Genomic DNA, 26650 nt, shown 5'->3' with positions numbered 1-26650 from the left:
GTGTATTATTGGGTTAGGACATTTACTGTACATTGGAGGGAGTTGGGTTGCGTCTATGCCTTCTACAACGCTGTTCGGTTTCCGGGTTCCTCTGATTGGCCACTAAGCCCACGTGACCCTACGCTAGCACGCCCCCCAGTTATCGCTTACGCCCGTGCATGCACATGAGCCGCGACTTTACACTCTCGCACTGTGAAGCGCCAGCGGGGCGATGCAGTGGTTTCTCGCCGGCTTGACTCGGTCCAGCTCCAGCAGCAGCGGCCGTCTTCCGTTGTAGAAGCTTTCAATGACAGAGCTCTCATATTTGCGAATGCATAAACTATATCTTAAATTATGGCTATGTGTTTGTTGAGAGTCACAGCCATCGTGACCCCGCAATTGCCATCTCGTCCCCCCGTACAGACGCTATTAAGACAGTGGAAAATGACCAAACAAGATGACAGAGGGGGTGTTGAGAGTCACAGCCAACTAGTGACTCTTGTTATTTATGACATCCTGTTCTCTCTGTCAATTGTAGGATATAAAGGTTTTAAGCATATGGTTATTATATATTTGTTTTAAATCTAAGCATATGTTACTGTATGTGTCTATATGTGAGATGTATACTGGGCTGGTATGGCACAGTCAGTCTCTTCAGTCTCTTCGCTTACAGTTCTGTGAAGACAAGAATGTGACCTTGGAGCAGGGGAGCCTGCAGAATTAACCCTTGCCTGTCTTGTCAGAAGAGAGAGCCATCATAACACTTTAAAAACCACATGTATTATGTACTATTATGATTATGATGTAAATGATTATGTATATATATATATCTGTATCTATATCTATATATATATAAGCGTATAGACTATTCATGCTAGAAGGACCATGTATTGTAAATTACAGCAAGGCAATTGTTTCATTCAAAGCTGCTGGAATGTGCCTGTGACCTTGGGGGCCTCTCTGCTAGCCTGCTAGAGACAGAGGGAGTTTCCACAATATCATACTCTGTTCCAGTAAAACTGTTACAATTACTTTTTAAGTTACAACCCAGTGGAGTAGACGGGAGCCAATGGCAAAGATACAACTAGGACCAATGTTCCCCCTAAGGTGCGCCTGTGCGCGCGTGCGCACATGGCAAAACATTCCCGCGCACATCTGAAATCGGTCGCGCAAAAAAAAATAATAATGTTTAAAAAAAAAGAAAAAAAAATTATATATTTCTTTTTTTATTAAACAAACATGACCATGTTCACGTCTTAAACTCATACTGAGGCTTTAGTTTTGGTTTTAAATTGCATATCATCATTCATTTATTTATTGTCACACAGAGCAGAAGAATTTTGCCAAAACAAACCAATAGTATCCAGCATCAGAACGGCAGACCAGCCACACTCTCAGACCCAAACGCATTTCCTTTGATTTAATTATACATCAAATGATTTATGTCAAGGATTGCAATGCCTCGCTTGAATGAAGTTAACTTTTCACCTGGATAACGTCAACATTCAGGGTGAATGTAATGTGAGAAATTGGGATCAAAAAAATATATATAGCCTATATATTTTTTTTTTTTTTTTTTTGATCTGATCGGGAAATATCGGTATCGGTAGATACTCAAAGTCACATGATCAGGATCGGATCGGGAGCAAAAAATTTGATCGGGACATCCCTAACCATCCCTAACCCTGTTGCGTGTGACGTTACCAAGAGAAGCCCTGCTTTCAGTGCTTTGTGGGCAGCGCTACTGCACGCTCACACAGACACACACAACAGATGAGGAAGTGGACAGATCCGACCAGCATTGCTGGCTCCTCACAATGCAAACGCGAAAATGTACATTACAGATGAACTGCAGAGAAAACTTCCAATTTATCATCCCGGTCGAGACTAATTGGAAGCGGAGTGCAACGCGTGCAAAGCTTGACCATATGTTTATGTGTCTAATAAAGGTGCTGGCGATCTCAAAGCTCACATGGACACAGCAAAACCTTACAAACAAAGCAGTGCGAGGCGAGAGTTTGATGGCAAAGTTGACCGAATTGATTGAAGAATGCAGCTATACAGAGAGAGAAAGAAAATAATTTAAAGCTATTTTGATGCCTCAAAATTATGTTTTGGTTTGATAAGATGCTTATGATACAATCATTCTAAGGATTATGTGTGTAATAAATTAGTTTAGTACACTAATTGCAACAAATCTGAAACTGCATAGTGCACTTTTAAATTAGTATCTTTGTGAGGTTACTGTTTTATAATTTACATTACATTGAAAAGATAAAGATATATTTTTTAAAGCTGGATTTTCTAATACAGAAGAAGTATTATTTAGAACATTACATCATATTTTTCTTGTTATTTATTTTGTCCAGTAAAACTTGAAAATATATATTATTTTGTCATAGGTTGATTTAGTTATTTTCTTGCGATTTGTCAGATAGATTACTTTAGGCATAATACAGCATGTTGAGTAACTTTGGTTATAGAGAGATATTATTTTGTTATATAAAATAATATAAACAATAATTTTATATCCATACAGAGGAGGTATACTTTAAATATATTATAATGATAAGGCATCTTTGAGTAAACTTTGATTAAGTATCTTGAGGCTGAAGGCAGAGTGTCCTCTTTAAAAAAAATCACAATATGGTCACCCTTGAAGTCGCATTATAATTCACTTAATAAAATAATGACGAGTCAGCCTCCTAAAAAGACAAAAGTTAGTGACACGACTCACACCGCCGCCGCCAAAGTAAGGACTATGCTCTGTATCGTCAATCAATGGTCAAATAAATATTTGATTAAAAAATATAATATGCCTTTTTGTATTATTTCTCTGTGTATCAGCAAAATGTATATATTTTTATGTTAGACATTAAGGGAAATTAAGATTCTCAGATTTTTTACAAACCGCCGCATATCAACTAACCGGTTAATCGGCAGGTGACGTATGTTGCTCAGTAGTTGCTGATGTCTGCTCAGGAGGTTTGAGTGTTTGCTCAGACCAAAAAATAATTAGAGGGAACATTGACTAGGAGGGGAGGAGAGTTCATCTGTATGTGTTATGCGTTTATTGGCTAGTACAGTGTTTCTCAAAGTGGGGGGCGCGCCCCCCAGGGGGGGCGCGGAGGCATGACAGGGGCCTAGTAGCCGCTAGTAGAATGACATCGCTGTGACATCACTGTTTTTGGACCAATGGAAAATAGGTCCTGATATGATATATAAATGACTGCTCCAACTTCGAGAGCTCAGATTTTCAGATTTTCAAGCAGATTTTCCATTTTTTACTTCAAGACACCATTCTTATAGCTACAGAAACCGTTTAGCGTTGTATGGAACGGGTTCTGTATATTTTTCGAAGTGGAGTCCCTAGGACGAAGCTTTGTTTTTTTAGCTCATTTGCTCATTTGCTCTAAATGACAAAGAGAGTTTTTGCTATACTAGAGAAGAGATGTTTTGTTCTATAATTCTTTTAACTGAATTGGACATTTCCAATACAGTCTCTTTTGTAACTTTCTAAATAAAAACAACTTTTTATAATATCTATTGAGTTCGTGGACTGCTTTCTGCCAGCAATGGGCCACGAGGCTGGCCGCGCCCTGCATTCCTCTGAGGTGACTATACTATGGTAGTCTGACATACAAATTGAATCGATTGCTGGTTATTGCTTTTCAGCTAAAGTTATATATAGATTATATATATATATACTGTTGACAGTAGTAATGCTTGGTTTCACTGTTTGTTGTTTGCAAGCTCCGGTGGCCTCTGTATCCGACGGGCACCATTGGGTTTGTGGGGAACTAAGAATCTAGTCACTGCAGGACTGGATGATCGGTGGCCACAGACTGATGGACCTGTCAAACTGATAATGGGTTATGGGGCTTGCAAATGATTGTTAGTACGCTAATGTTACATTATTAACAGTAGTAATACTTATTAAAAGAGTAGTAATACAATCAAGCTTTCAAATGAGCAGTATTACAGACCATTCCTCACAAATGAGGACGGTGATGGTGGTGACGGTGACGTAAGATCATCAAGCTTTCAAATGAGCAGTATTACAGACCATTCCTCACAAATGAGGACGTGATGGTGGTGACGGTGACGTAAGATCATCAAGCTTTCAGAGAAGCAGCATTACAGGCATTTCGTAATAATGATGATAATAATGATGGTAATGATGATAATAATATTATTGTTATTATAGGCAATAAGAGTTCTCCCAGACATACATTCGGTTTATTACAAACAGAGAAGAAAGAGAAGAGAAGAGAAGAGAAGAAAAATCCAAGCCTGCTTGCCTCAACGACTACCGCCCTGTAGCTCTCACCTCCATAGCCATGAAGTGCTTTGAGAAGCTAGTAAAGGGCTACATCTGCTCCTCCCTCCCCATCAACATGGACCCCCTGCAATTTGCATACCGCCCCAACAGGTCCACGGAGGACGCCATAGCCCATGTGCTGCACACAGCAGCATCACACCTGGACAAGAGGAAGGGGAACTATGTGAGAATGCTATTCATCGACTACAGCTCAGCATTCAATACCATAGTCCCCTCCAAACTCATAGCCAAGCTCAGGGACCTGGGCTTGAACTATGACGTCTGCCAGTGGGTCTTGGACTTCCTGACGGGCAGACCCCAGGTGGTGAGAGCAGGCAACTGCACCTCCTCATCCATCACCCTCAACATAGGGGCCCCCCAGGGCTGTGTTCTGAGTCCCCTCCTCTACTCCCTGTACACACACGACTGTGTGGCTCAGCGGAGTAGCAACACAATCATCAAATTTGCTGACGACACAGTGGTGGTGGGCCTGATCTCTGCCAACGACGAGAGGGCCTACCTGGAAGAGGTCAAGGTCCTGGCGGGATGGTGCCAGGAAAACAGCCTCTCCCTGAACGTCAGCAAAACAAAGGAGATGATTGTGGACTTCAGGAGGTCGGGGGTCAAGGACTACAGCCCCCTCAGCATCGACGGGGCACCGGTTGAGAGAGTCAACAGCTTTAAGTACCTCGGAGCCTACATATCCGAGGACTTGACATGGACCACACACATTGACAGTGTTGTGAAGAAGGCACGACAACACCTCTACTTCCTCAGGCGCCTAAGGAAGTTCCAAGTCAGTCAGAAGATCCTTAAGAACTTCTACTCATGTACAATAGAGAGCATCCTGACTGGCAACATCACCTCCTGGTTTGGGAATAGCACTGCACAAGACCGAAGCAGACTACAAAGAGTGACACGTTCAGCCGAACGCACAATTGGAGGGGGGCTCCCCACCCTCCAGAACATTTACAACAAGCGGTGCAGGGGCAAGGCTAAGAGAATCATTAAAGACTCCAGTCACCCGAACAACTGCCTCTTTGAACTGCTGCGGTCAGGCAAGCGATACCGGAGTCTCAAGGCGGTCACAGAAAGACTCAGAAGAAGCTTCTATCCCCAGGCCATCAGGCTGCTCAACGAACAATGAACACTACACAACAACAACCATCAAACGCACATAGCACACACATCCACACGCACACACTCACTTTAAACAAACACACTGTAGCACCCACTCCCCACACTTTATAGCACACACTCACTTTAAACAAACACACTGTAGCACCCACTCCCCACACTTTATATTTATTGATGAAGGATTGCACTACAACTCGTACACCTTACTGTAAATTGTACCTAAATTGTACCTCATCCCATTTCTGCTTTGCACTATATAGTATTGTACATTAGTACACTGCATAGTATTGTATATTATATGGTAACTCAGTTACGTCTATTCTGCATCGAACATTGTACATATGTCTATACTGAACACTGGGACCTCATTTTCTACTTCTAATTTACATGCTATACTATGTTATTTGATACTATCTTGTCTAGCACAGTCTCTGGAGCGTAACAGTAAGAAGCATTTTGTATGAAAGTATTCTGTACTTCTGTATGACAACTATTAAAGAAACTTGAAACTTGAGGTTAACAACTCTTCTATGCTTACATTTCATATCAACTGGATATAACTAACTAGTGACTATGAAGTAAGCTTGATAGAAATAGTAATTGACCCGAGAACTTAGTGAGTTTAGCACCTCGCTGGGGGATATCGGGCGGCCAAAGGGTTATATCTCAAGTAAGTGATCTGAGATAGATAGAGACACACCCATCGGCTCTTCAACAGTGTCTAATATGGCCGTCGCTTATCAATGACTTCGTAAATATGAGAGCTCTGTCAATTGATAAGCGACGACCATATTAGACACATAGCCATAATTTAAGATATAGTTTATGCATTCGCAAATATGAGAGCTCTGTCATTGAAGTGGGTGGTGGCAGCGTAACAGCCAGGGGCGGAGCTAGGGGGTGGCTACCTGGGCTCAAGCCCCGGATGTATTCTGAAAAGCCCTGAATCTATTTAAAAAAAATTAAAAAAAAATTAAAAAAATGATTTTTTTTTTTTTTTTTTTTACAATTCATCATTGTTACATGAAAATATGTTTGCACCAGATTTAGCAGAAGCTAATTTCCATCTGTGGTCTATCCAGCTGCTAACTGTATTTGAGTGAGTTAAGTCTTGGTGTTATGGTAGACTCAGACCTAAGCTTTAAATCACAATCAACAAGTTGACAAAAACTTAATTCTTCCACCTTAGAAACATAGCTAAAGTACGGCCATTTATAAATCAAAAGGACGCTGAAAACCAGATCCATGCCTTTATCTCAAGCCAACTCGACTACTGTAATGCACTCCTTACCGGCCTCCCGAAAAAATACGATAACTATTTTATTGCAATGCACTATTGCATTATTTTATTCTATTTTACTAACTATTTTATTGCACTGCACTATTTTACTTTGTATCAGTGAATCATAGACGCCTGGCCATAAGAGCATTCGGAGCATCTCTGCTCTCCCACTATTGAACTTGGGGGAGCAAAGGTATGATCTTGCTCCACCACTTTTTGATTATATGAAAAATATGATATATCCCCCCCCCCAATATATAAATCTAACCATAACTACGTTATGGTTAACTGAGTTTTATAGTGAAAAGAGCAGCTTTATTGGTCAAGATTGAAGGCTCTATATTGCAGGAAATTGCACGTACAGGTTCATTAAATTCAAAAAAAATCTGTCGTGCCTGACCCCCTCCAAACCACCACTTGCCTAAAAAAAAAAAAAAAAAAAAAAAAAACAATAACAAAAAAAATAAAAATAATAATAAAAAATAAAAAAAAAAAAAAAAAAAAAAAGGGGGGGGCCGTCTGGGCTAAGCCCCGGATCTCCTACAATCCTAAATCCGCCCCTGGTAACAGCGTTCACCCTGATGTAAAGTAGCGATTTTTTATTGACAAACCAATTACATAATCCAACATATGTGTAAAGAAACAACATATTCCAGTTAACGGTATATTTTTTTAATGATTCATTACGGTATAAATTAGGTTAACTGGAGCTGCGTATTGCTGGCTCTCATATTTGCGAATACAACAGCGTTCACCCTGATGTAAACAAAACAAGTCATTGATAAGCGACGGCCATATTAGAGACATAGCCATAATTTAAGATATAGTTTATGCATTCGCAAATATGAGAGCTCTGTCATTGAAAGGGCTTCTACAACGGAAGACGGCCGCTGCTGCTGGAGCTGGACCGAGTCAAGCCGGCGGCAGCGCAGCGCACGGAAGCCAGGAAGAAACCACCGCATCGCCCCGCTGGCGCTTCACAGCGCGAGAGTGTAAAGTCGCGGCTCATGCGCATGCGCGGGCATAAACGATAACTGGGGGGCGTGCTAGCGTAGGGTCACGTGGGCTTAGTGGCCAATCAGAGGAACCCGGAAACCGAACAACGTTGTAGAAGGCATAGACGCAGTTGGGTTAGGACATTTACAGGGGCCAGTTTCGAATTGCAGTCTCCCGTAGGTGCTCTTTGAGAGTGGTTTTGAAAGTGGGTAGTGATTCACATTCCTTTACAGCTGTGGGTAGGGCGTTCCACATTGATGTGGCATAATTGCGAAACGTGTTTAGTCCCTTGTTTGAGCCGAATCTGGGTTTAACATGATTTGTGGAGCTCCCTCTGGTGTTGTGGTCGTGGTATTCACTGACCTTTGGGAAGTATTTTGACATGTACATGGGTACCTTAGTTGTGTAGTGTATCTTGTAGACCAGGCCCATTGCAAGTTGCTGTACTCTGTCGTCTACTCTAAGCCATCCTAGGTTGTCAAAGTGGGCAGGGGTGAGGTGGGTTCTAGAGAGGAAAGGGTGAAATACTCCAGTGTGGCGCTAGGACTTTTACTCCCAAGTGAGGGCAAAAGCCCAAACGTTACACCAGGCGAGGGCTGCTCGTGAAAATGAATCTGTCAGCTCGAGGGCTCACATGCATTTCCGGGGGGAAATGGCGGGGCAGATCAAGCGTCAACAGGGGGGCTTCACGCCCGATGGGTGGGCCACCGTGAGCTGTGCTTTTACGTATACAGACCGGCTCGGTGGTGCCTCCTGTGGTGTTTTGTTGAAACGTGTACCTATCCCCCTCTCTTTGTTCTTGTTACCTGTCGGCCTGGGTTAAGGGACCAACCCCCTCTTTTGGAGTGGTTGTCTCCCCGGTATGCCAGCTGACCCCACAGGATTATGGGGGAGAGCCTCCTCAGAGAATTTTGGAGCCTCCTCCTCAGGGAGTTTCAGAGCCTCCTCAGGAAGTTTTTCGGAGCCTCCCCCTCAGTGAGAGAGCCTCCTCTGGGAGTTCTTCAGAGCCTCCTCCTCCGGGAGTTTTCAGAGCCTCTTCCTCAGGGGGTCCTCGCGGCGTGCCAGGCGGAGAAGGGCCTCCACCTGTTGTGTCCTGTCTGATGTGCTGGCGGTGTAAAGGGTGGTGTCACGAGTAAACGCCTGGAGAGGTCTCAATGCCACGGCCTCGTTGACCTCACCAGGTCCCTTTTGTCAGGTCCTGGCTCCTGGACTCTGCGGCAGGCCTGCCTTTGAGTGGTCCGTGGGGCTGGGACCTCCTCCGTGCCCCGCTGCTAAGGCTTCGCCGACCCCACGACACGTCGGAACCCTGGCCCCACAAAACGCCTTGCAGGCAGCGTCAGGGTTTAACAACCCCGACCCCACGAGGTGTCGGAGCGGTAACACAAGCTTTTGTTTCTTTGCGTACGTTTCTCTGATAGCGCGCGGGCGTGCAGTGGGGTAGTCGCAGGTCCTTCTGTCCCGCGGTCTACTCACCTTGTGCGTTTTTTGGGTGCTGTCCCCTTTTTCGCACAGTCAGGGTCCCGTCCCGTCCCCACCCCTCACTAGGAAGGGTACATTTGGGTACACACGGGTACATTTGTTGGGCTCTCTAGAGCAGAATGGGAGCAAGAACTAAATGTAACGAAGGTTATCCTATATTGTGAGCGTTCTGCTCTCACTCACTGAGGACCCCTGATTGTCTTCCGAATGAAGGTTAAGACTCGGGAAGGAAGAAGCACGGTCACACCCCTCGCTTATATGCATGGGCGGGAGTGGGCGTGGCCGGACAAGTGAAGGTGCATATAGCGGAAGCTTTCAAGGTCACAATAGGTGACAATGAGGTCATCCCACTAGAGCAGAACGCTCACAAGAACTCATGTAACTAGGGTTATAGGATAACCTTCGGTATACATGGTCGAGACCGTAGTAACACACTGCACCAGAGTCTGTGCAGTGTTTATTATTAAGAGTCAGATAGTCCTAACAGTTCTTACTGCACAGCCTCTCCAGGTGTGTGCAAGTTCTGTGGAGCATGTAGATCAGGGGTTCTCAAACTTTCTTATACCACAACCCCATTTTATTTAGGATTTTCTTTGGCGACCCCACACATGTATCGCGTAATTTCAACGTGGAGATAAGAAATATCAAAATAAAAGCATGTTGTTTAGAAAATGAAATTACAGCACTATCAATTAAATGAATGAATATTATCAACAAAAGCAATGGAATTGTTCTGTATACACATTTATAAAACGAGGCATATTTAGCCAAAATATGTTGCCAGAACATGAAAAGAAAATGCGCTCATGTGCGCTTTGGCAGAGATCCGCTTCTACTCTGAAAATCCGCCCTCACATAGGTATGTTGATGCGCAGGGGACATGCTTTATCAGCGCAGCATTACACAACACTTGGTACTCGTTCCGGACTTATATCCAGAACTTTGCGAGGGCCTGTCCAGTGTCCAGTGAACTTGACTTTCAGTAGCTTGTCACACGAAAGATCATTGAGCGCCTCCTGGCTGCATTCTGTTCCTACAAAAAGCCATCAAGCTTAGTAAATACCCCCAAATCTCCGCTGATTATCCTGGAGTGCCACTAACGGAGTTTCCAGCGCATTATCAGCACATTTCTCTGCCAATGTGTTGTTTTTGTCTGCAAGGAAAATCCGTGCTTCTTCTCAGAGTTAACAAAGGCGAATACTCTGCCTCGAAGTCAGAGGCAGAGCCCATTTCATCGCGGCCAACCAGCACCGCTTCTGACAACAAACCTATCAATTGCGAATCTGGGTTACACACAAAAGACCAGACCCCCCCTCCCACTAATAACTCTCTCATTCTGTTTCCTTTTGGACAGGTGTTGCAAATGTCAAGCACCTACATTTTGTGTGAAAGGAGTGTGAGAGTTTCCTGAAATAGATTTAGACAACAGCGGCAGCTTCAGTGACTGGTATTACCGACACGATGAATATGAGCAACAGCTCCTCATTCATCTGTGATGTACCCAACCAGATGTCAGTGGACTCCATCTTGCTCCCTATCATGCTCCCTATCCTCATCATTGAGCTGATTGTGGGGATGCCAGGGAACATGCTGGCGCTGTGGATATTCTGCTTTCGATTGAAGTGGAAGCCCCACACCTTGTTCCTCTTCAATTTGGTTCTGGCTGACTCCCTCCTCCTGGTGTCCGTGCCCTTCCGCATCGACAACTTCCTTCGAGAGGAGAACTGGGTGTTTGGAGGGGTCTGGTGCCGCATCAACCTCTTCATGCTAGCGGTCAACCGCTCAGCCAGTATTGCCTTCATGTCTGCCGTGGCAGTGGACCGCTACTTTAAGGTGGTCCACCCGCATCACTGCATCAACAAGATCACGACTGCTCAGGCGAGCTGGGTAGCAGGCCTGATCTGGACGATGGTGATCTCTCTCCGGGTCCCCCTGCTGGCCACCAACCTCCTCCAGCAGAGCAACACTTCCTCCCTCTGTCGGAGCTTCAATTCCTACGAACAGAAACCGCCTGGAATAGTGATACACGAGGTAGTCTACATTGTAGAGTTCTTCCTCCCCTTGCTGGGCTTGCTATTCTGCTCAGGCCGGATCACCTGTGTCCTGTGGCAGATGGACAAGCGCCAGCGGCAGGTGGAAAAGAAGAGAGAGGTGCGCAGGGCCATCCGGACAGTGGGGGTGATTGTTGCTGTGTTCGTCATCTGTTTCATGCCAGGTATTCAGTTTTTTCCTGTTCTTCTAATGAAGAATCCACCCTAAAACGGTGTTATTTCAATGATCTTGGACAGATATATTAAATGGATAGTTCAGATTTGTTTACCTCGGGTGTGCATATTTTTAATACAATATGTATATCGAATTAATGCCCTATCTGTTGCCTGTCGATTGCCCTTTCAGGCAACAAAATCCATTCAGCGGTTCTCGAGTTGCATGCCGATATGTGAGGCGTTCGCCAAAGTCTTTAGCAGACTTTAAATTTTTTCGAATATCACTCCCGACTCCCGAGGCTCTAACTCCGTCAATCATTTGGTGATCTCTAAAAGTATTGGACAGGGTTGTAACCAATGAGTGTGGCTTTCCAATGATACCCCAGCGAATCAGGGATCTAGGTGAAAAGTCACGAGCGAAAACAGGAAGTAAAAAATTCGCTGAATGCATTGGAGTCTAGGAGAAAATGGAAACCTGCAGAGCTTTTATTTTTTTTTACACAGTTGACCAGAATCGCTCCTAATCACTCATTTCTGGACGGATTTGTATGTACTACACAAGACTTCAGGCTATGGTCCCAGTGTGTTTTTTCAGCCATACCTACTACAGAAAAACGTGAGTACACAAGTTCAAGTTCAACTCAAGTTCAGACCTATGTTACTCTATTTCATTAGCACTAAAAGTGAATTATTGTATCAGAAACTTCAGAATGTTATCTTTCAAAAGAGACCAGGCTCGTGCATGTGCTATAAGTATAAAGTATAGTATTTTGGTTTGCAATAAAAGTATGCAGTCCTCAAGTTTAAGTAAAAAAATTGCCACTTTTGGGGGGCGCCTGTTATGAACTTGTATGAAATACTTGCCAGTAGTGTAATTGAAGAAAAGCTATTAGCTTACAGAGTCGTGTGGTTGGAATGAACCGGGAAGCCTTAGACAGGCAGAAAACGGCAGAAACAGGGTCATGAAATCTAAAAGGTTTTAATCCACACCACAACATGCAGGCATATGGTTACTCACCTTACCTGTGAAATTGCTCCAGTGCGTAGTAATACATTTCAAGGAAAGAATTGTGGCAAATGATAGCAGAATACAAAGTGCTAGAGGATTATGATTTTGTGTTAGAAATAGGTAACCCATTTGCCTACATGTTGTGGTGTGGATTCAGTTCGCTCTGAAACCGTCCAGAACTCCGCCCACGGGACTCGGTAAGTAAGCTAATTGCATTGCATCCACTACACTACTGGCAAGTACAGGATTTCATAAAACTTTGCCCAAAAATCTGAATTATTCCTTTAACATAGACAGCTCCTGGAAATCTGAGCATCAAGACTTGAATCTGTGATGTCATCAAGAGACACTTGGCTATTACATCCAAATGAGTGTTGCTTAAATGTAGGGCTTAGAGCTATGAGTTAGAAAATGTAGCGATATCCAAGTAAAATCAACATGGGTTCTGTCATAGTGTCCTAGAGGTGTTGTTCCACTATTCACTGTCAATGGAGCAGGTCCAGGACTTGTCTCTTGATGACATCGTCACCAGTGTTGGGTAGTAATGCGTTACAGTAATAATTAGGGATGTCTGATATTATCGGCCTACCGATATTATCGGCCGATATCGGCATTAAAATGTGATATCGGAAAATATCGGTATCGGTTTTCAAATATTTTTTTTTTTTTTTTTTTTTTTTTTTACATTTCTATAACCTTTATTTACCCAGGCAAGCAAGTAAGAACAAATTCTGATTTTATTTATTGTCAAAAGTATGCATAATGTTGTGTTAATTCCACAACAAGAGATATGTAATGTTAATTACCTGAAATTATTAAAAAATTTTGGAGGGGGAAACCCTGCATATATCGGTATCGGTTGATATCGGTATCGGAAATTAAGAGTTGGACAATATCGGTATATCGGTATCGGTAAAAAAGCCAATATCGAGCATCCCTAGTAATAATATAACTTTTTCTCAGTAACGAGAAAATCAATTTCAGTAATATTACAGTTATCCCATCAGAAAAAACAACTGGTTACTATTACTTTGATTTTGTCAAAAGATGACAAGAACATTATCTGTAATCCATCCAAACTGTGTTCAAGGCTTAAGTGTGCATTGTAAGAACATTCAATGTCAAAAGTCAGGACTCTTGCTCAGTGCTGTTTCATAATTTTGGATTGCGAGGCGAGCCCCGACGTCTCCTACTGTACTTTCCACTTTGAAAAATATGACCTCAAATCTCTTGAATCACCTGCTATCCAACAACAACGAGTTGTTTAAAAATTATTTTAAAAGAGGTTCTGAGTTTGAAGAACCAAAAGGCTGAATCTCAGGTGCTGATGTCTGACCGGTGCAATCACTACAGTATGTCCCATTAGAATACATTGAATCTCAGGTGCTGATGTCTGACCGGTGAAATCACTACAGTATGTCCCATTAGAACACATTGAGTCTCAGGTGCTGATGTCTGACCGGTGAAATCACTACAGTATGTCCCATTAGAACACATTGAGTTTCAGGTGCTGATGTCTGACCGGTGAAATCACTACAGTATGTCCCATTAGAACACATTGAGTCTCAGGTGCTGATGTCTGACCGGTGAAATCACTACAATATGTCCCATTAGAATACATTGAATCTCAGGTGCTGATGTCTGACCAGTGAAATCACTACAGTATGTCCCATTAGAACACATTGAATCTCAGGTGTTGATGTCTGACCGGTGAAATCACTACAGTATGTCCCATTAGAACACATTGAGTCTCAGGTGCTGATGTCTGACCGGTGAAATCACTACAATATGTCCCATTAGAATACATTGAATCTCAGGTGCTGATGTCTGACCGGTGAAATCACTACAGTATGTCCCATTAGAACACATTGAATCTCAGGTGTTGATGTCTGACCGGTGCAATCACTACAGTATGTCCCATTAGAACACATTGAGTCTCAGGTGCTGATGTCTGACCGGTGAAATCACTACAGTATGTCCCATTAGAACACATTGAGTCTCAGGTGTTGATGTCTGACCGGTGAAATCACTACAGTATGTCCCATTAGAACACATTGAGTCGATGTCCAAATTTAGAGAAGATTTATACACATGCTGTCACACACATCCTATTTTTTTTAATATAGTTGCTGTCCAATCTCTCCAAGACTATGTGGGTGGTTCTGAAGTAAATAGGACATACAGAGTATGTGTAAGTCAAACATTAATAGAGATTAATTATGCTAAGCATTACCACTTAAACATTCACAGTTATCATTACAGCAGAAATATGTATAGCTTACTCAATATAAATACTATTAACATGGCTAATATGCTCTCAGGGAAAGACTACCCACATGCTAATCATGAGCAGCATCATCTAATTGTAAAGGAAGGAACCTCTGCATGTCTGTGTAGGTGCGCGTGTGTCTGTGTCAAGTGTGTTGCCGAGGACCCAGGGGAGAGCAGTGTCAGATTTGTTGGCATTTGGCCAGATGGTGGTGCTATAACAACAAACGTTACGCTTTGGTCTGTAACTTTTGAACTATAACTCTCAGAAACAAAATTTATTTGGCCCACACTACCAACAAAATATAGATTACTGGAATGAAAGGGCAGACATAACAAGATAATACTTGTAGCAGAGTGGCCTATTGGCACTGCCCCTTTAAGACAGGCAGTCTAATTGCCATATAGGACTCAGCTGAGTTGATTCATTGCAGAGGGTGTGAAGCAGAGCAAGGAAGCCGAGCAGGATAGAGGAGTGAAGTGAGAGCAAAGGAAATACTGAGACGAAAATGCGATTTAAGAAGGCAAAGAACACGTTGATTTGGAGGAAACGGTGACAGACTCATCATGTATCCTGTGGCCTACAACATGGCAGATCAAAGAGAGTATCACCTGTAAAGAGAGGACACCAGTGCTGGAAAGTTAACCCCTTCCATGAACTGTTTCTTCAAACCCTCAACTATCCCAGACTTGACCACCTTTACTCAAGATCTCCAGTGTCCCTGTTCTCCCAGCTTCCCCCTACCAATCTCCAAGCTCTCCTCAGCCACCACTTCAGCATACCCCAGCCTGCTACCCCCCCTCCCCACACACACACACTCACTGAGCACACACAATCTGGACTGTTTTACTTATTGCCGTTTTGCACTTGTGTTTTATGTATCTGGTTGCACTTGTTTTTGTGTATAATTGAATACAGCATAAATGTCACTAAATACTGTTTGCCTGCCTCTTATTCGAACCCTTATCACAAGCACATTTTCTGTAGTGGAGGTTACTAGAGCTAACCGGTATTGGACAGTATTACTTTATTTAGCTTATTTGATTTATTGACAGGATTGACAGGTTTAGCCTGTCTGGCACCCAATATTTGATTATATTGGGCTGACCACCGCTACACCGCTAATACTCCTAAAGGCGTATGTGTGTATTGAGCTGTACTGTATTGTACCCATTCTGCAATCTGTTAATAAAGTTTTCAATCAATCAATCAAAGGCAGGGTTCAGGAGTCGCAGACACACACACACAGACAGAGGTTCCTTCCTTTATAGTTAGATGATGCTGTTACAGCACCACCTATTGGTTAGATGGCGCCAAATCTATCATGGTCAATCAGACATCATAATCATATCTATGTTCACTAAATGTAGTTGCAATAAAATAATTTAAAAAAATAATTATAATAAATGATCAATTATTATTAATAGCACAAAGCATTCAGGAGATATGACATTGTCTGTAAGATAAGCCCTGCCCACAGCATTTGAGCAATTTTGTGGGCCAGCTATAGCAAAACTTAGCCCCTTTCATGACTGTGATGCACATTCTCGAAGACACTCTGATGTCACGAGACCGCCGCCATCTTGGTATAGGGGGACCATACGGATTTCTACCATCAAATGCATGCGTTGAGGTCCGTTTTTATTACATGTTTTATCACATTCTTGTTCATTTCATAACATTTTCATACGATTTGTTTTGAAAATATTGAGGCCAACATGGCATTTCACTATTTCGAAAGCCTTTCTGGTGATTCTAAGGCGAGATATGAGTCAAAGATCTCCCCCTGATTGACTTGACATAATGTCCATACAAAACACATACAGACATGGCCAACTCTCGAATACCCAAATTGAAGCTGCTGTGTTACGTTTTGTACTAATAACAAACACAGAAATCCAAATCGCAAGTTTTATATAATACCAGCTGATGCATCACGGAGGAAAAAGTGGCTGGTGGCTAACGTTCGGCTAACTCGCTCTGTGTTGTGGTCATGGTAGCTACATGCTAAGCTAACGTTAATTACATAATATCGAACCGATAGGAGCTTATCTTATCTAATCTTACGTGGTGGTACCACGTGTGCCACTACCCGATCAAACATCCACGTAAGATTAGATAAGATAAGCTCCTATCGGTTCGATATTATGTAATTAACGTTAGCTTAGCATGTAGCTACCACAACCACAACAGCAGAGCGAGTTAGCCGAAAGTTAGCCACCAGCCACTTTTTCCTCCTTGAACTTGCAATTTGGATTTCTGTTTTTGTCATTAGTACAACGCGTAACACAGCAGCTCTTTGGCATTGTGAAGGACTGAAGAAAATTCCGCTTGATAGTCTTTAATTTGACACTTTAACGATCCGTTTCTGCACTAAATGACCCGTACACAATGTACCAGGCGGGGCAGTTTCCCCCCACGCTGCAGTTGCCTAGCAACAACAGACAGGAAGTTGACTTTGAGAATAAACATTTTAAAGAATTTTTATAAACTGGTCAACACAGCTTTATTTCCGGCATTGGGTGCCTGATGCGCATGCGCTGTGATCACAGTGCAGGCGCACCAGGCAGCCAAATACGGAAATAACGCCGTTTTTGAGCAGTGTTGACCAGTTTATAAAGATTATTTAAAATGTTTATTAGCAACGCCGAACTTTCAAACCCTAGCGTTTCTCTGTTCGAAACCCTCATGCAACTGTGAGTACCTTTGAAATGTATCTGTGATACTTGTATAACGAACGGTTCGGTTAGAACCAGTCCTTCATGGTAAATCTAGGTTGGTTTCCCATTGAGGAGCAAGTGACTGTGTATTCACTCGGCCAAACCTTGTTGGCGTGCATCACAGTCACGAAAGGGGCTAAACAAAACTGTATGTAATATCAAACATCCGAAAAATTTACTTTTTTGGATTGGTCCAGAGATGCTTTTTACTGAATTTGATGACGATTGCTAAAAAAAATCTTAAATGGATAGGATTTCAAAGGTTACAACCCAAAATGTAAAGCTTATTGCAATAGGGCCACCATCTGGCCAAATGGCAAAACATTTTACACTGCACTCCCCTGTGTCCTTAGCAATATACGAGTCGGCCGTGAAGTTGATCAGATGAACGGTTCTTGAGATATGCGTAAAGTTAGTAGTTATAGTGCCACCATCTACAGTATTATAGAAATAACATGTGAATTCTATTTTAGGGTGGATTTTCCCTTTAAATGGTAAGTTCAGAATGTTGGAACCCTAGCCCTATTTCCTAATGATGTTCTCAGTCAGTAGAGTCGAATCCTGGCTGTTCTTCATACTATACCCACAGCTGCACCTAGTTAGCCACAAACATTATGCAAAGTTAATAGGGCCATGCTCCAGTCTATACAAGCCCTGAAATGAACACTGATACCTACTCTATGGAAGCAAATGAGTGACAGAAGTATTTGAATTTTATCAGACACCGAATTTATAGCTACCCATTGACTTTAGTTTGTGGTATCCAGCATGGGAAAGGACTCTACTGACAACATTGGTAAGTAGGAAATAGGGCTATGGTTTCAAAATTCTGAACTTGTTCTTTAATTACCGTACAATTTCAAGGTACTTTTCCTTTACTTGAGTATTTCCATTTCAATTGTACTCCTCCATGTTTCAAAGGAAATATCCTACTTTTTAATCCACTACATGTACAGCATCTGAAGTTAGCTACTTTGAGGAAAAAAGAGATTCACATACAACACGTGTTACTGAAATGTGAAATGATGAACTTTCAAAGAGCATGCACTGAAGAACATACAAGGTCAAACACGTAGAATGCGTTTGTCATAATTAAGTACATCAAATACCTTTCTACTTTTACTTAAGTTGAATGTTGCCTGGTGGACTTTTTAACTTTTTACCAGAGTAGGTACTTTTATATTTAGAAGTGTGCCTATCCCACCACCACAGGTATCTTCACGGGGCTTGCAGTGTTTATCCAGAGGTTCCGTAAGGACTGTGAATCCTATAAGTTATGGAGCCATTTATTCAGCCTGTCCATCGGCTTCACCTACCTGAACAGCAGCCTGGACCCTCTGATCTACTGCTCCAGCTCCATGTTCAGTAATGCCCTCAAGAGCTCCATCAACAAGCTGAGCATGAAGCTGAGACGCCACGGTAGCCCAGCCAGCATTGGGTGAGAGCCTGCGGTGAAGAAAACAACGGCTGTCCCCGACTAAGGATTTGGATGGTCGACTATGATTGGCCAACATTTGCCGTTAGTCGACTATTGGTTGACTAAAATTAAAAATTAAAATCTTTTTATTTTTAAATTTTTTTTTTATCATTCCATTTGGGCTGTGGGGGTGCTTAATGTCTCAAGGAGTCGACTGAAGGCTTCTTGTCCTCTGCAAAAGCATGCAATTGGTCCACTGATGGATACATCTTGATATTTGTCTAGTCTAGTGTGTTCATTAGATGGGTGAAATCCTCTTTCAGTGCCTCTGTGCCTGTTTTCGTAGGCAGTTAGCCTCTGGTATGCGTGCCATTGGCGTTAGCCACGCTTCTAGGCCTCTTTTCTTTTGGAAAGAATAAAAATGAATTATAATTTATTTTTTTATTTTTTTGACTTAGAGGTTGGCCAGTCGACTACGGCTCCTTTCGACCGATTAGTCGACTAATCGACTAATAGGGGTCAGCCCTTAGACCTTTGTGGTTCCACCTCACGCAATAATATGAATGTGTTAGGTATCTATTGTGTGGTCGTAATATGTAGTTTGGTTTTTATTATGTAGTAGGAGGTTTATGGTGCTTTTTGTAATCGGTGCTTATGATATTGTAGGCCGGAGAGTCATTTTCCACAAAGTGAAGATGAAGTAGATTCAATGTGAACACATGCATAATCCTGCTGCGATAATTGACCTCAAACCCTGCCCTCTTTTCTTGATCCTCCCATCACAACTGTTGCTTCCCTCGAATAAACAAAGTCAAGTGAAGACAAGCGTTCATTTATTAATCCCCTTGGGGAAATTCAGGTGTCATAGCAGCATGGGGGTGGGGGGTACAAGCAGAATATGTAATAATAATAGAACAAAGATCAAGGTAATGATGATGATAGTGATAATAGTGATGACTGTTAGTGTCTATGAGTGTAATAAGTAGTGAACAGTAGTGAAAGGCAGAATTCAATCAGACAGTAGTAATAATGATGATAGTATACATGGTCCATAACATATTAACATGCTACACCAGAGTCTGTGCAGTGTTTATAATTAAGAGTCAGATAGTCCTAACAGCTCTCAAGTTCACCAGCCGTTAGCTCTCCAACTATCGGCAGCAGTCCATGCCCATGGTTGTGGAGCCTGATGACTATACTGGCACGAAGGACTGGCCAAGACAGGTTGTTTGTCGTGTGTCGTGGAGCGATAAGTCTATGGCTGAACGTGCTCCTCATCTTGGCTAGCTCCTCATAGAGCGGGTGGGAGGGATTTTCCAGTATAGTGTCCAGCTTTTTCCTCATCCTCCTCTCAGCCACCACCTTTAGTTTGACCAGTTCAACCAGTTATCTCTTGCATTTTCCAACTTGCAGTGATTTCTCAACATCCATGAACAAACTAAATTCTACCAATTGTTTTATACCATAAACATTTACAAAAGTTAAGCTAAGGGGTAATACGCACCTTGCTTCTTCCTATTTCTTCTTTTTCCTTTTTTTCTTTGTATTTTAATTGTATCTTTTCATTGTTCTTTTTGTTATTTAATTCATTCGTTCCTCAATTAATTCATTCATAAGTTGATTGATAAGTTATGAGACCCGAAACTTGTGTAAACAGTTGAATCTTTGATTGCCCAATTAGAATATTGATCTGAATTAAATGATCTATTCGTATGGGATATGCTACGTCACTGCACAGATTCTAGGTTTTAAATGGTTGCATAAGTGAACAGCCTGTACAGTTAAGGGCATGTGGCCCAAGTGCAGTAGATGATATTCCTTCAGAAGGACATCCTGGCTGCCATCTGCCCTTTCACTGTGTGACTGGTAAATAACTCCATGTATTCCACTGGTCTGAGAACAGGCCTACCCCCATAGAGATGCAACTATAGAGGAGACATTGCTGTTGATGGAGTGGGATGAAAATGCAGCCATCTTACCTGGGTAAACTATTCCTAATTCATCAATCTCCATAACAATTAGTACTGTTTCACCAGCAATATAATGCTTGTTTTAAACTGAAACAGTGAGAGAAACATTCGACATATTCTAAATGCGATGCTTGATTTAGACCTTTATTTATTTCATCGTTTAACATATTTTCTTGAGCTATTTTGCAACTGAGAGTTACAGTTGGAAATATTTCCCTTCAATCAGTTAATTTCCAGACCCAAAAATAATGAATATTTAATTTATTTATTCAAGTATTCATAAGTCATCATTATCTAGGCCACTCAAATCCGATAACTAGGGACAAACCAAATAGTCTAAGAAATAGGTAGAAAATATGGACCACCTATAAAACGATTACTGCATAGTTGTACTTCCGTTTGAGCTCATCTGAAGAGAATGTATTCCAATAAGATAGTTCCATCATGTATTATAGATGCCTGTTATGGTTCAAGGTAGGAATTGAGTTCCAATAGTAGAAGGAATAAGGAGACGGAGATGTGGTTGCTCTTCTCAAAATGTGTGTTCTTTTTAATATAAGAATCACCAGAGCAAGATACTGTAACGATAACAAAACAGACACCAGGCGTCAACTGAGCTGACGATATACTTTAACACTTTCCGTGCTGGCCGTGTTTTCCTTTTTACCCCCTTGAATGCCGCCACCCACTTCAATGATAGCGCTCTCATATTTGTGAACGCATAATCTACGTCTTAAATTGTCTAATCTGGCCGTCGCTTATCAATGACTTGTTTGCAGTCAACATTGTCTAAACGGATTGTTTTTTTTAATCGGTTCATTTCCGTTTTATAGCATTTTGAAAATCGCTAGTTTTTTGAAAGTTTCAGGAAAATATAAAGATTCCGTGATAAACAGCCTTTACTGGAATATTCTGGATTAAACAAAAAACATTGTCATTTTTTGGCCTATTTATGAATTGTTTTCAAATAAACGCTAGATTATCGATAGTATGTGTACTTATGCACGCTAGAGAAGCGAGCTGAAAAATCGAATCTCTCATTTCCTGATCAGCATACACACACACACACACACACACACACACACACACACACACACACACACACACACACACACACGCACACACACACACACACACACACAGGGCAAACGCTGATATCTCTGTGAAAACAGCTCTGATTATCCCAAGACTGGTAAAATAGATTCCTTACCTCAGATCAGATGTTCCCCAAAAAGATTATTCCAATTCCTGATCGCCATTCCAAATATCGATCACGTTTATTGATCCAACGCTGCATACTGGAAATATGCATTCCACGCTGTTCTGAGTCCGATTGTGAGGATTGGTTCTTTCCCCACCACAGGCTTCTTAAGGTACTGTGATGATTGGTCCGTTCCCCGCCACACGCTCCGTTCCTTTAAGGTACTGTGAGGATTCTGTGATGATTGGTCCGTTGCCGAACGCACACTTCTAAGTCAAGTATCAATTACCATCACGCACCTGATGTGTGTTCTAATCAGCGCCCCAGAGGATTCATATACTCTGACCTTCTGTCATTCGATGCCGGGTCGTTTTGAGTACTACTGTTCTGGAATACAACTGCATATACCTGCCTTCCCCGTCGCTGTTCCTGTCTTCTTTCTCTCCAGGACCTTTTTGTGGAGAACCGCTGTGGAGAACCTGGTTCCCCGTTTGGAGCTGCGCCTCGTTATCTGCCCGCTTTACGCGTTGCGCTCTGGTGAGTTTTTGGAAAGAGTCCTTTTGGATTATTCAGTTTTTTGTGTGTTTGGTGAACACTGAAGAAATACCGTTTTTGTTTTGTACTGGACTCAGCTAATTTGTGTGTTAGGATAACACTGAAGAATTCCGTTTTGTTTCGCACTGGACTCAGCTAATTTGTGTGTTAGAATAACACTGAAGAATACCGTGTTGTTTTTCACTGGACTCAGCTAACTTGTGTGTGGTACACCGAAGATCAAGTCACTTGGGATTAATACTGGACTCAGTCACCTCTCTGCCTCTGTGTGTTCGTTGGGCTGTGTTTCTGATTTCTCTCTCTCTCCGTTTTCCTCCGTGAGTGAAAGCTGGGAGTATCTGCAGAGCCGCTACAACGTCACATGCCAATTCCTCACCACTATCTACTGGGAGTATCTGCAGAGCCGCTACATCGTCCCATGCCAGATCCCTGTTTGTTTGATTACTGTACCTCATCCATCTTGTGACTCTGTAAATAAATACGCCCTAGCTTTTGGCTAACTCTGAACTTCCTGTCTGTGCCGTTGCGTTTGAGGTCGGTTACAAACCATAACATTGATGGGCTCGGATTACTTGCCTAAGAAGTAAAATGTGGATTCCGGATTTTTCTTTTCTCATCAATTTTCATTGAGTCCATTCCAAAAGGGTGCATTACCATTCGGGAGACGATAGGGGGCGGTATTTTCCCAATGGAGCTCAGAGAGAGTTTGCAGCACTGACGTGATACTAGATTGATGAAATATGAATTCATATCGCTAATAAATTTTAAAAGAAAGCGCTATATCGCGTCGTTGGCAATAAACGGTCGGCATGAACAAACGACATATAGCGTCGTTGGCATTGAAAGTGTTAACACTTTGAATGCAGACGACGTGTATTGTCGTCTTATCAGACCCCCCATTGAGTGCCGACGACGTGTATTGTCGTTTGATTTTTTTATTAGCGATCTGAATTCATATTTCATCAACGAGTCTCCCGTTGGTACAGCAGCCCCTGTAGGAGCTCAGATGGGAAAAAACTGCCCCCTATCGTCTATCCCTGTGTAACTGCAGGTCAGTCGATTATACTGGGAGATCCCTGTGGGGATCTGTAGAGGTGGAGCCGACTGGCTCCATTGTGCTGGCGAGCTGTCTGATGATGAGGGATCTGATTATGAGTTGGACAGCAGCCTGGAATATATATTTACAGCAGCCAATAATCAATCAATAAACGCGATCGATATTTGGAATGGCGATCAGGAATTTGGAATAATCTTTTTGGAGAACATCTGACAAGACCTACCAGTCTTGGGGTAATCAGAGCTGTATTCACTGAGATATCAGCATGTCCCGTGTGTGTGTGTGTGTGTGTGTGTGTGTGTGATCTTGAGGAAATGGATAATAGATTTTTCAGCCAGCCTCTATAGCGTGCATAAGTACACGTGTCTAGTGTATTCGAGAATATTCCAATAAATGCCGTTTATGGGGGCATCTTTCAATTTTCCGAAATTTTTGAGAGAACGATGGATTTTCTAAATGCTATAAAAAGGTTATGAACCGATTAAAAAAACAATCCGTTTCGACAATGTTGACTGCAAACAAGTCATTGATAAGCGACGGGCAGATTAGACACATAGCCATAATTTAAAACATAGATTATCCGTTTTTAACGCTAACATTGAAGTGGATGATGGCATTCAATGGGGTAAAAAGGTAAACAAGGCCGGCACGGATAGTGTTAACACTTAGATTGAATGCCCATCACGAGAATATTCGGTTTTTCTCTTTTTTTTTTTTTATTACCGATCTGAATTCATATTTCATCAACCGAGTCTACCGTTGGAAATTCAGCCACCCCAGGCGCTCAGATGTGAAAAAAGCACCCCTATCGTCTCCCATATGGTAATTCACCCTTTTGGATTGAACTCAATGAAAATGAATGAGAAAAAAAACCCGGACTCCACATTTTACTTCTCACTCATGCAACCGGCGTCGATCAGCTTCACTCTGGAGCCCCAGAGCAGCGGGGATTATGTGTTTTTACAGTATACGCGGTGGATCAATAAAAGGATCGATTTTTTCGAATGGCGATCAGGAATTGGAATAATCCATTTGGATACCATCTCAGGTAAGGAATCTATGTTACCAGTCTTATGATAATCAGACCCGTTTTCACGGAGATATAAGCGTTTCCCATATGTGTCCCCCAGGCTGTTTGACTGTTTAGTTTCGTTTAGTTTATTCGGATCCCCATTAGCCATTGCCACAGGCATAGGCTACTATTACTGGGGTCCACACAAATCAATACAATACAATTAATACAATACAATAAAACAATACATCTCAATACAATATACAAATATATTAAAAATCTAAGTTCAACAATCACACATACCCATGCATCTTCTCAATCACCCACTATGTTTACTTAACTGACAGTACCACTCTTTCTTATATGATTTTTAAGGTGTTTTTTAAATGTCTGTTTGTTTTCAACCCTAGTTAGTGCAGGTGGTAAGGAATTCCATGCAGTCATGGCTCTATACATCACAGTTCTTTTCATTGCATTTGTTCTTGGCATCTTTACAGTACATCTTTCCATTGACACATGCCTGGTGGAGTAACTGTGTCTGTTGATTGTGAATTGTATCTCATCATATAGACAAGCAGGTTTTTTGTTCTTATATATATTTCTAAAAAACATTATGATATTTACATTTAGTCTTTGTTCTACCATTAACCATGACAGTTTTTCATGCATGCTTACTATGTTTGGGTGCGAGCGGTCAGGAACTAGGAGAATCGATTTTCAGCTCGCGGCACGAGCGTGCATGCGTACACATAAAAATCGAGCGTTTATTTGAAAACGATTCATAAATAGGCCGAAAAATGACAACGTTCTAGAATATTCCAGTAAAGGGCGATTATCATAGAATGTCTTCTTTTTTCCGTGAAAACGAGTGCTTTTCAAAATGCTAGAAAACGGAAATGAACCGATAAAAAAACAAGTGTTAAGGAGAGAATAAATCAAAACAACAGCGACAAGAGGTTCCAGCACTTGTCCTGTGGCCGACTGCACGCAGGTTCTGTTTGAAGATCCGACAAAGAGACAGAGAACATGAGATTACTATATGGCCACATTCCCAGCATACCACACGCAGCAATTAGTGACAGCAACCCACAGGTGACAGTCAATCAGTGCTAATTGCTTAGAACAGGGTGACGTACTCCAGAATGGCGGTAGGGTCTCCAGTCCTGGGAGAGGACAGAAACCCAGAACGTTACAGATGCCTATAGGTGGTTCTCAAGACTGTGTCTATATGGTTAGATCCCAGAATTCATATTCATTATGACCTGTTGCATCTAATGTTTTATATCTATATATTGTTCTTATCTATTTTTGAGAGGAATTAGATATTTTATACATAGAATACTGTCAGAGGTTTCCTGTTACAGATGACATAATGATTTTGTTATGGCTGCACAACACAAATTGCTAAATAGATGTAAAAGTGAATAAATGTGTATATGTGTCTGTTGTCGTAATGGATTGGCATTATTTTATAGCCTATGCTTTTGTATTAATGCTTATGATATTGCAGGCTAAAAAGTCAGTTTCTACATGGTGAAAGTGAGGTTTATCCAATGTGAATAAAGTGAAAATACATCACCATCCTGTAGTGAAAATCCTTTTATGTGGTTTTGGGACTAGATTTATATTAAATTCCAATCTTCACATCACCCTTTATTTCACTTCATGATTACCTTGTAACAAACATGTTATCTTATCTGCATATCTTCAAATCATGTGGAATTCAGAATAATTAATGCATTACATTTTTCATTATGTCAGGGCATTAGGCCTAGATAAAGCAGGAAATATTCTTTTTAGTGCCGACAATAATTTCTTTATTGTACGGTAAAGACGTGTGTGTGTGTGTGTGTGTGTGTGTGTGTGTGTGTGTGTGTGTGTGTGTGTGTGTGTGTGTGTGTGTGTGTGTGTGTGTGTGTGTGTGTGAGTTTCAAGTTCAAGTTTCTTTATTAGTTGTCATACAAAAATACAGAATACTTTTATATGAAATGCTTCTTTCTGTTTTGCTCCTGAGAGTGTGCTAGATAAAAATAGATAAG

General features: G+C 41.8%; 1 protein-coding gene across 1 annotated transcript; it reads left to right on the top strand.

Annotated features, from left to right (window-relative positions):
• Positions 1–10655: 10655 nt before the first annotated feature.
• Positions 10656–18841, top strand: hcar1-3 (hydroxycarboxylic acid receptor 1-3; the record flags this gene model as incomplete). The annotated part of the gene is made up of 2 exons (XM_084321913.1): positions 10656–11409; positions 18612–18841. The coding sequence occupies 2 exons, from the start codon at positions 10656–10658 to the stop codon at positions 18839–18841; spliced, it is 984 nt and encodes a 327-aa protein (XP_084178039.1).
• Positions 18842–26650: the final 7809 nt, after the last annotated feature.

This window comes from Notolepis coatsorum (assembly GCF_963971535.1).
Source record: "Notolepis coatsorum genome assembly, chromosome: 9".
Lineage (NCBI taxonomy): Eukaryota > Metazoa > Chordata > Actinopteri > Aulopiformes > Paralepididae > Notolepis > Notolepis coatsorum.
The sequence above is the reverse complement of the archived record's forward strand: the minus strand, read 5'-3'. Positions and strand labels throughout refer to the sequence as shown.